At 32.9% G+C, this 12,362-nt stretch overlaps 1 protein-coding gene across 2 annotated transcripts in view; it reads right to left on the minus strand.

Moving 5' to 3' along the window:
- LOC106873238 (regulation of nuclear pre-mRNA domain-containing protein 2) overlaps positions 1–12,362 on the minus strand; it is a 143,739-nt gene that overhangs the window by 37,765 nt on the left and 93,612 nt on the right. For both annotated transcript variants that reach the window (XM_014920509.2, XM_014920510.2), the window contains exons 7-9: positions 7,877–8,052; positions 5,721–5,952; positions 5,336–5,353 (exon numbers count right to left, since the gene is read on the minus strand). In XM_014920509.2, coding sequence (XP_014775995.1) covers positions 5,336–5,353; positions 5,721–5,952; positions 7,877–8,052 — 426 coding nt within the window. The remainder of the gene's footprint in view (positions 1–5,335; positions 5,354–5,720; positions 5,953–7,876; positions 8,053–12,362) is intronic.

Genomic DNA, 12,362 nt, shown 5'->3' on the forward strand with positions numbered 1-12,362 from the left:
GCAACTTTATTTTCCTATGTCAAACACATATGAGGCACATATTTGAAGCACAAAAGAAGACAAATATAGCAAATCATTCAGATATTTAGTCGCATAGGCAGACGTAGCCATGCAGTAAGAAGTTTGCTTCCCAGAACCATTGTTCTGGGTTAAATTCTACTGTATGTCATTTTGGGCAAATGTATTCTGCCATAGCACCAGCCAACCAGAGCCTAGTAAGTGGATTTGGTAGATGGAAACTGAAATAAGCCCATCATATATATATGTGTGTGTATATACATACATATACGCACATGCATGTATGTGTGTGTGTGAATGTACATGTGTTACTGAATTCACCAAGTAAGTGGTGTCCTTTGCTCCTAATTTTCCATTAAAACAGATGAGGTTTGGCAACAGGCAGGGCACCTGGCTGGAGAAAATCAGACTCAACAAAATTCTGCCTGATTTATGCAAGCAAGCATGGAAACATAGGTATTTAAATGATGTTGATAACATTCACACATTTACACAGAAAAGAATTATCACAAGAGCAATGCTTCAAATCAATAACTATACATGATTTTTTTCCACAGCAAATTGTGATTTGTCATCAAACTTCTTTTACACAGCTGAACTGCTTTTTCCATGCCACCCCAATCCATTAATTCAGACTTTCAGGGCAAAGGATAGAGTCAAAAATCTCCAAGTCAACAAATTCAAAATAAAGCTGTTCGTAACTGTCCAAATACTTCTCTTACAATTTAATGTCCGTTTTCCATGCTGGATGGGTTGGATGGTGTGACTGGGGACTGGCAAGCCAGTAGGCTGCACCAGGCTCCAATGATTTCAGTTATCAGACATTCTGAAACATTAAATTACATTCCATTCTGCATTCATCTTTTGCTCCCCCATCCCTGTCTGCTTTCTCCACAGCTTCTCTGCTGCCTCAATGAACTCTCATCTCCTCTTTGGTTCACACCCGAAATCCCTCAATGATTCTCATCCCACAGCTTCTCTGGTTCCTTGCCACCCTCATCTCTTTCACTCTTTCCTCTTCCCTTTCTGCCCATATTCACCTTTATAAAGTTGGATAATACTGGATGCTCTCAACACAGCTCATCCCATCTCCATTAATATTCTGTCATTCTCTTATTCTCACTAACCCTAATCCTTTTTTTTCTTTCTCTTCCATACTTTAAAGTGTCTATCCTGTTCTCAATATACTTCAATCCTCTCTCATCACCTTGCCTAATGTTGACACCTATTTTCATTTCAGTCATGAAGGTTGTTTACTCTTGCAAGTTACAAGTCAATGTCATTAGTGCTGGTGCCTTGAAAAGCACCCAGTACACTCTGTAAAGTGGTTGGCCTTAAGAAGGACATCCAGCCATAGAAACCATGCCGAAAGTGAGAGAGATGAGTAAGAAGTGATCCTCTGATTTGTGGTATACCGTCCAACTGGCTAATTCTTGTCAACATGGAACCTGAACATAAAATGCTGATGAATGGTTAGCTGAAAATCTAATGTCACCATGGTTGTGAAGGCCAACATTCTGAGCTTTTATATCATCACTTCTTCCCATGTCCCTCTCTGCCACTTTATCATTGAATACTCAATAATCATTTGCATCATGTCTATACCAATGCAGTTATTACTTCAAGACATATTGGCTAATATTTTTAATACCTAACTATTTTTCTAGCTCAATTGTGCTGCACCTTTAATGCAAAATAACATCCTGCAACAGATGTAGCAGCTTGTGTACTATTCTTTTGAATAACCTGCACGTTTTATATATATTTCCATAGATATCTCATAGCAGGGATGCGTAAATTCTTACATTTAAATCTAAAGTTGATTAATCTCCTTTTAACTCAAAATAAAATACTGCAAGTATAAGACACATTTTATGTCGAAAATGACTGTAGTTGAATGACCACTGATAGAATTAAAATAAAGTCAATCTAATTGCCACATCAAACTTAGAAATATATTAAAAACTTACTTGACACAGCTTCTGTAAAAAATTGATAAATTTTCATTTTTATTTTAAAGCCTCTTTTTAAAACTATAAGTCATTCTTTTAGATGTGTATCTGTATAAGTTGGATGGAACTGCAAATTTTAATATATACATACACTGATGAACAAGAGAGGTGGGAGCTTATTACCCTTCAGAGTCCCTCAAAAATTTTCAACGAATTTTGATAAATTTTATTAAATATATTGTTTTCCTTAGTATTTTTTAATTACTTTATAAGTCTTCTTAAAAGCTATTCTCATGACAAAACCCACATCTTTAATCCCCAGTATGCATAATAGAGATTACCATTGTTTAGCAGTAGAAACCTTGAAAGGCTACAATAAAAATAAATATCATATAAAATTAAAATGAAACTATATATTACCAAAAGTCCGTATTCACTAACAATGCATTAAAACACACACACATGTGCGCGCACACATGCATGTACATGCTTTGAGTATTCAAGACAAACTTAAAGGCTGGTTACAATAACATTATCTTAATATTTGAAGTCAACATTTAGAAATATTTTGTAACTGAATTGTTCTAAAACTGCCATGTTGAAGCTATCCTTGAACTATGGCCAAACCAGAACTCAAACAATCTTTTTGACAAGAGTGAAATGTTTAAATCAGAAACAATATGCTTTATATGTATATTTTAACTATGTCAGCAAAGCCGTCTATAATTTTAATGGAAAATTAAACAAAACTGAAAGGGTTTTAATAATAATAATAACAACAGTCATTGTCATCATTTTACGCCCACCTTCCATGCTGGTGTCAGCTGAATAAGTCATGATGATCTGAGATCTTATTTCCATGCTCTCCTGGATGGGTCTACATCTTGCTTGTGCATTTCAATTTTGTCTTAACACCAACCATTTGCAAAGTGTACTGGGGGCATTTTTTTCATGGCCCCCAGCACTGGAGAGGTTACCATGTCTTTGATTAGCCTTAGAGGTCCTCTAAACTCAAATTTATCATCGCACAAGCACTGATGAAGTTGCCTTGTATCCAATAAGACTGAAGAGGCCTTACTATTTTGTGAAGTGTTCATTTACTCAAGGCAACATGACTGAACAAGGTGAACAGAACAGAGAGTGAAGGTAGAAGAACCAAGATTGGTGGGCAAGGAGAATAAGAGAGTGATTGATGTGAAATAGTAGAGGTGGGGATGAGAAAGAGAGTGGTGGATAGCAACAGAGGTAGACAATGGATGACAGCAACAAAACTTAAAATAATCCCACTTAGTACCTAATAACTCACAATGAAAATTATGAGATACAAAAATCTTATACTTGATCATAAACAATTACCAGAATCCCTTTGTTGAACAAACAATACAAATGCAATGAAATAATTAGCTAATTTTCAAAGCTTAGGACAGATTGCTTACAATGAATCCAAATCAAAGTATAGTAATTTTTCAAGATGACACATTCTAAATATTTCCCCAGATGTTCACCAAAGTATTCTCTACTTAAGAAATCCTCTATTTTTATGCCAATTATATTTATTTTCTAACACAGGTAAAGTTATGCTGTATGTTACACTGAACAGAATTTTGAAATGTAATATATCCTGAGTATTGAATCATAATATCTTGGAATACTGAAATATCTGTCCTCACAATTCCATTGAAGACCGTCAATCTTATCTGATATCATATTTTATAAATACAGCTTTACTAATCCTATGTGCTTTCAAGAAGGCTTACTAATTCTTTTTGACAAATTTAACAACCAGATTAGACAACTTTTATGAGATTATAATCTCAAATATTTGTAATAGAAACAAATTAACTGAAATATACACTGGTAAATTGAAAATAATACAAGCATGAAGCTAGACAGATATGTTTTAAGAATAATTACATACATGCAACCTCACTCTCTCATACACACACACACACACACACACACACACACACACACACACACACTATATTAATTATAACTAGATTTATAATGTCACTACATACCCCGCTCAACAATAGGTTAACACATGTTTATTTTATTTCCCGATATTTATTTTCTTACATCAAGATTATATTTCTGATAGAAATTAAACACACATTCTACTGTCATTTTAAGGTTCCTTTTCTCATGCTGGTAAGAGTTGGATAGTCACAAATGTTTCAGGCAAACAAAATATTCTGGCTGATATAAATACATATTTGTGTGTGAGAGTGAGAGAGAGAGAGACAGAGACAGACAAACAGACAGGCTTTGTAGTGAAAAGAGTGTTGAGTAAAAACAATTATTATATAGATAATTTGGTAGTTTTTAAGAGAATTATATTTTAATAATTTTTCATAATGTTTACTCTCAAATCTGACTTAGTTACTTAAAAATCACCAACCACTAAAATATTAGATGATATTACTTGCTTATTTGAAAAGACTAGGTAAATTTCAACTTTCATAAGGTATTTGCTTGTTTAAAGCATGAAATTTATGAAAGAGTCAGCTTTTGCGAGTGTATTGGTTGCACCTCACTAAGCTCTAGTGACAAGAAAACAATGGGAAAAAACAATTTTTTTTAACACCTTCTATTCTAACAGTAACAACATGAAATACAATAAAAGTTTACAGCTTACAGATGTAATTTCAACTTTCTGAAGATAATTTCTTAATTTGATAAATTCTAACAAGCATTACTTGAATGGTTTTTTTAAAAATTCATTTCAACAAAAAAATTAGATTGTCAATGGGAGGGAGACTTTATTTAAAGAAAAAAAAGCATTATTTCAGTATGTACATTGGTTTTTGAAATTATCAACAACATAATACAAGTTTGAAAAGACAAATAATTCACAACCTATATCTAAAATATACAATTAAGTTGACAAAAATCAGAAGTGAAAAAAAAAGTAAGCAAATTAAATAACAAAATATTATAAACAAATATCAGTCTTAAGCAACTTCATGCAGAAGATGTATATGAGAGGTTGTATGAACACAATAAAGGAACCAGACTGACATTTAGTAAAAGAAGAAAATGAATCATGCCATAACTGGATGAAGTGACAAATTAACAGATTTGCAAATTGTAAGCCCAACCCAAAAGTAGTTAAGAAATTCAGAGCCACTAAGGGAGTTTATCTTTAAGTGTGTATTTTGTGTGAAAGTACATGTGCATTTGTGTATGTGAATAAAATTTTTACGTAAGTAAATTTTTTTTTATTTATTTATTAACCAGAGGAAGTTGGACTTTATTTAGCAAAATATAAACAGATTCTTAGTACAATAAGCCAACGATTAAGTTTAAACAAATGCTAAAAAAACAAACAAAAAAAAAAAGATATAAAAAAAAACATAACTTACCAGTTTCATTGACAACAACTAAAAATGAAACAAAAATTCAAATCATTATCTATATCAAACAAGGATATTTTTTTTTATTATAGAGTATCTTTGCTATTTTTCAAAGTACCAATTATATTTATGAACTGAATATTAAATGAAACTTATTTATATCAGATATATCATGGGATTTCAGTTAAACAAGGAATATGGTTAAAAAATAAACCTTTAGAATGTTAAAATAAGTTGCTCTTACCACAAAAAGTCAAGAAGTTATGTGTTAATTTTCTACTTAATTATACGAATTTAATAGAAATTACTCTGAGTTTTAGAATAACTTGTTGGCTAACAGGAAAAGGAATATTACCAAAAGTATAAAAAAGTAAAAGATTTGAAGCTAAGTTACCTAATATATTTCGAGTTGCATCATTTTCATCATTGTCAGAATCAGAAAGTTCCATATCAATTGCCTCTGTGTTATCTTGCTGTGTATCTACGTCTGCTGGTGGAGTACTACTAGGTGATGGAGCATCAGGTGTAGGTGAAGGCAGAGGACTAGCTGGATCTGGTAATGACAACTTCAGTTCATCAAGTTTCTTTTTCACAATTGCAACTCTAGAACCAAAGTTTTTATATGCCTAAGTAAAAAAAAGTAAGAGAAAATATTTAATTCGCCAGAATAAAATAGATACACAAATAACTGAGTTTGATCTTAAGAAACCGTAAATTTCAAAATACCAACACAAAGAGATTAAAATAAACATAAGCACACACACACACTATTTTATTGGTTTTAACCATTTGGCTATGGCTGGGGATACCACTATGAGAAGGACTAAGAACCTATCAGTAAAACTCAAACCATACACCTACTGCTTGCTATTTGATTATTATTATTATATGAAATATTGTATTAAAATTTCTCATGTAAAAAAACAAAAACTTAGATGAATGGAAATTCCTGGAAATAATGTTGTTGGCACTCCCTTGCTTACGACATCGAGGGCTCCAGTTGATCCAATCAATGGAACAGCCTGCTCGTGAAATTAACATGCAAGTGGCTGAGCACTCCACAGACTTGTGTACCCTTAACGTAGTTCTCGGGGATATTCAGCGTGACACAGTGTAACAAGACTGACCCTTTGAATTACAGGTACAACAGAAACAGGAAGTAAGAGCGAGAGAAAGTTGTGGTGAAAGAGTACAGCAGGATTCGCTACCATCCCCTGCCGGAGCCTCGTGGAGCTTTAGGTGTTTTCGCTCAATAAACACTCACAACGCCCGGTCTGGGAATTGAAACCGCGATTCTATGACCGCGAGTCCGATGCCCTAACCACTGGGCCATTGCGCCTCCACTCTGGAAATAATAAACAACAACAAATTAATTCTTCCCAGATAAAGGCAATAGAGAAATAATTCAAGAGCACTTAATCTCACAGCATTTGTCCTTGGCAGATTTACTGAAAACAAACACACACACTCTCATTCTCTCTTCAGAACTAACCCAATCCAACCTTTCCAAGTCACAAAACCCACTTATCAAGTTCAACATCTCCACAATTTATCCTACATCAACATATCATCAATTAACCACCACCGTACAATCTCAATGTTTAAGATAGCTAGTTCATTGAACCTCTGCCAACTCTATGCTCACTACTCAGGATAAACATGACTGCATGTCACTCTTAACTTTTTAGATTTCATACACGTTCTTATTCACCTGGTCAATTAATACAAACACTCTAAATAATAGACAATGGAAAGAAAAAAAAAAAGAAAAAAAGTTAACATATATTTCATACTTTTTAATAATGAACAACAAATGTTAGCAGTATTTTTAATCAAGTGATTGTTTGATTATTATTATTATATTATTATTATTATTATTATCATAATTCTTGTAAAGCTAAATCAAAATAAAAACTACGAGTGACAAAACCAACAAGTCAAGGAACTCAGTTTTTAAAAATCTGTACAAAAATAAACTATATACACAGATGTCCAAATACATTTTTTCACTTGTATCATTTTATTTGTCAAATTCATCAATGTCATTTTATTAAACAATCTGCCAGTTAACTATAAACTCTAAGAATTCATGTATCCAGAGGTGACAATCCAATTATCACTAGATACTGCTTCTTAATAAATACTCTATTAATCAGTCCATATTTTTGTCTCAAGATTTATTCCAATACCTTTCAATGTCTATGCTGATACACACAAACATTCACCACATATACATTCTAAACAATCTGTTCGCTTCATATTCACCAAAACCCAAGTCTGTGCCTTATCATTTTTACTTAGAATTGTTTCTTCCTGGAATGCTATTTTTGTTTGCATTCTCTCACAAACCACAAGCCTGCAATAAATGAAACTTAACATAAACTACACTAACGCACTCAGTTCTCCCTGTGCTCCAGTCGACAAGATATTAAAAAGGTTACAGCTAATGTCCAACCACAAATTACTAAGTATTTAAAAGAAAGCAAAACAAAAGGAGGAAAAAAACATTCAATTTTATAGTCTCAAGATTGTACAAAGACATGAACATACATTGGCAACTATCTTAGCCTCCCGATACTGGTCTTCATAGAACAGTTCACTCTGCTCAAGCATGGTTATCATGGCAGTCCTATGGTCTATCTCTTTCTGTAAACTCACAACATAGTCATCCAGTTTGTTACAGGCATCTTCAAATTGGCGTGAAAATTCTTTTCCATGAGCTCGGTCTACAATTGAAAGGAAACAGAACAAAATCATATATAATTCATCATCATCATTTAATGTCCACTTCTTTACACTTGCATGGGTCAAACAGAATTAAGTGAGACAGATTTCCTATGGCTGAATGTCCTCCTTGTCCCCAACCCTCACCCGTTTCCAAGCAAGATAATATTTTCCAAAGGCTAGATACATTTTCCATTGATGACTGGAAACGAACAACTTCACTCATATGACAATGCTTATTTACAATTATTCCATGTAACATATTCTGTGTAAACATTCAACTAGTTTGGGCATGCTTACGTTAAAGAAACAACTTTAGAATGACTTTTTTCTGTTAAAATGCTAAAAATAACTGACCAAAAAAAAAAAAAACAAGATTTAACCAAATAAAAAAATAAACTCAAATACTAAGCGAACAAAGATAAACCATCCCACTTACATTGTGTGCGCACATGCACACAAACACACACGCACATTCACATTCCCTCCCTTCTACATACACACACATATATTCACAGAGTTGAAATGCTGTTTGATTTATTTTTTCAGCGTACAATTTTCATCATCGCACTACTAAGTATGACATCACCCTTCCTTCATTCATAAACACAAGAGTATTATCATAGTAGATTATCTTGGTAACCATGGGAGCTATGAAAAAAATATGACATCACCCCTTCCTTCCTTATTCATCTATCACCCCTTCCTTTCTCATTCATAAACACAAGAGTATTATTATAGTAGATTATCTCGATAACCATGAGAACTATGAAAAATACAAAGCCCAGCATCACCACTGGATCATTCTACACCTCTGTGTAATTTTTTGTGCAATTCCACCCAGCCGTTTGACCGTGAATCCCAAAACAAGAAAGAATCGCCATGTCAAATTTATTCTGAACTCAGTAAGACTTATTCAAGATATGCTTAATATTTAAAATATGGGCAATTTTAAAACAGTAAATTTTAAGTGAGACTATGATAAACATTGCTTATCATATAATGAATAAGTTCTCAATGTTAAACTCAATAATTTGATCATTATTTTAGATTTTGTTTTACAAAAATTCTTAGAAGACAATTAGATTGATATGTATAACATGTAGAAGGAAAAATGTACTAGACAAATTTTTTGAGACACTGACTCAAAAAATAAAACAAAATATCAGATAAGAAAAAAGCTGTTATTCTTTAAACATCTTAAATGTGTAAGTTTTATGTTCATCCACACCTTAAACAAAATAAAATTACATTCCATACTTTATAGTCAACTAAGTGGATTAAATTCAGAAACCAAACCAATTAAATATATATATATATATATACTGATAAATGTCTACTGATTCAAGATGATAACACAAAATTCAATATGCTGTTCTTATTATGATTTTGAACAATTATCTAGTTCTAATAATAGTGCCAGCAGACGCAACATGGAAATTAGTTATTAGTTTGGTATCCAGACAGTTTTACTAGATCTAAGTTCAGGTGTTTCTGGAGATGATATTAAAGCAAGTTGACAACACAACATAGAGTTAAGTGTAGAAACTGATACAGACGTATTATAGCAGGTTGTCAACAAAACAGAGCTCAGTGTGAAAAAATTTATCCAAGAGTGGAAACAGATGTCCCTTCACCCACCCTTGTCCAGATTAAATGAATGTAGTGTTGAATTTAGAATAGTGTTCCAGTAGAGTGGAGTAGAAGCATACTTAAATTAACAAATGTGTTAAAGCTTAAGTCTTGAGTTCAAGGATGTAAATTATGAGAGAAACTAACAATGCAGCCTTATAACTTCGACTTCTAATTAAACCTGAATATGAATGAATGAATTATGTTTAGGTGTCTGAACCAGTGTTAAGTAGCCATGGTGAGGCTTACCAATGCAGATCTACAGCACATAGGTAACAAATTCAGTGTTTACGAACAACTCACATACCATATTTAATCCAGTTATGACATTATAACATTGGCTATATGTAGCATGGTATGGAAGTCAGGGCAAGTTGTATCTATTTCTTTTTCTTTGACTGAAGACAAAAGTAGAAAAACAGTCCAGATGAACTTCGCTTATATGTTAATCCTCATTCTTTAGGATTGAACAGAGATGTTCAGTAATCCAGCATAAATTGGTAGTGCAGTTATTTTAGTAATATTTTGTGTTTATTAGGTTAGAGAAAAAAAGAATATTTTTATATGTTGTTGCAATGTCCCTAGACATTTGTGAATTATTCACATGTAGCTGTTAGGGTTGTGTGGACTGTAGCGGACAACAGCCCTGGAATGCATCTCTCATTTGTCTAAGCAGTTTTGTCTTGATATTTTCTAATAGCTTAGTCAGAAAAGGAAGAGGAAGGCTCGCACACCTTTTTCAGAGCTTTCAATACTAACAGGAGGTAAAGAGAAAGTTATCTTCAGACAAGAGATCTGCTTCAAATGCTTGCAACAGAGTCAATCTGATAAAGATACCCAAAGATTAGGTGGTCTTGTTAAACTGGGAAATAGAAAGTCAATCATCCAACAACAGGAACAGCCCTTTAGATAGGCTTTTCATGTTCTCATGTATCATATTTCATCTGTAAAGTTTTAATAAACTAGAAGCTATGGTAGAAGACATTTATCCAAGGTATGGTGTTGAGAGTGGAGGTGTAATGTTAGGGTATCAGCTCATGATTATAAGATTGAGGTTTTGATTCCTGGACCAAGTAAAATGCATTGTATTCTTGAACAAAACACTTCATTTCATGTTGCTCCAGTCCACTCAGCTGGCAACAAGGAGTAATCTTGCAACAGACTGGCATCCCATCCATGGAGGAGTATATATGCCAGAGAAACAGGGAAACCAGCCCTACACTCCTTATAAAGTAATGTGGACTAACCATTATCTTCTGGAATCGAACCAAAAACCATAGTTGTGAAGTACACTTAACTAGAAAGCCATAGCTGTGTCCATAAATGCAGGTGTTCGAAGGACATTGTGTGAACAGCATATATTGAAAACAGTAACAGTGAAGAAGTTTCATGCAGTTACTCAATTCATTGAATGTAGTGGCCAAATACCCTCAAACATCTCCAAATGAAGAGCATAAGCAACCAGATCCAAGACTTATGCAAGTATGCACATAAAAAAGATGGGATAATGATACCAAGAACACTTATTAAAAAAATTTTTTCCCACACTTCAGTAGTTAGAATTTCTGTTCAATATTAAGTTTGAGACAAAAATTAAAATTACAAGAAAGGCATGGAAACTGTACAAAGCCTGTCAAATAAATAAATGTACCCACACACACGTGTAGTGTGTGTGTGTGTGTGTGTGTGTGTAATTATACTGACAGCTTGATCAGCAGTAACATTTGTTTACATCTATTATAAACAATATGTCCTACAACTTGGTAGTGGACATAAAGGGCAAAGAAAGAAAGTACCATACTTTAAAAACAAGGGTTGCATCAGGAAGGATATCTGACCACAATGGTCTCACCCAACCCATTACAGCTTGGAAAATGTGAACATATGTGTGTGGACTGTATGTATATGTGTATATGCATATTTATGAGCGTGTGTATATTTATCATCATTATTTCATATATATTTTTTCTTTTTTAACCATCAATGATTGATATACTTTAACCCTTTAACATTTAAACTGGCCATGTCCAGCCAAAATAATCTACTTGTTTTATATTCACACTGGCCAAATCCGGCCTCTCACACTTACCCTACAAGGTTATTCTAAAGGTAAACAATCACATCATTGAAATCTCAGAGCTACAAGGTAATGCATGACTAATTCAAATCAATGTGAAGAAATAAGGATTACATTTGATTGAGAAATCTGAATGCTAAAGAGCCAAGTTTAGAGATTCTCCAAATTGTTATAATGAGATGAATAAAAGTGAACATTTGCAATATTTGCTTTAGTTTTCTGTAGGATACTAAGATGAACGTACTGAACAGTAGTAGTATTAAATTAAACAGAAATGAATATTCTATAATCCTAAAAGCAAAATGCAACTTTCTTTTCTTCTCATTCTACAAGTATTTGATAGAGGGTGGGTATTTGTCAGTATTTTCTTTTGAAGAATTATTTATTGCTGAAGATATATAAGTTCCCAGGCAGAGATCTCTGAAAATCTGATAAATTGAATGGCTATATATAAACGTTCTGTCTAATAATTTATACTAAGGTTTTAAAATAGTAATGAAACAATACTTTAATTCCATTTAGAAAGATAAATTATCAAGTGTAAACATAGATATAATCAGAATAAATAAAATATATACATATATATATATATATATATATATA

The sequence above is a fragment of the Octopus bimaculoides genome, chromosome 2, assembly GCF_001194135.2.
Source record: "Octopus bimaculoides isolate UCB-OBI-ISO-001 chromosome 2, ASM119413v2, whole genome shotgun sequence".
Classification (NCBI taxonomy): domain Eukaryota; kingdom Metazoa; phylum Mollusca; class Cephalopoda; order Octopoda; family Octopodidae; genus Octopus; species Octopus bimaculoides.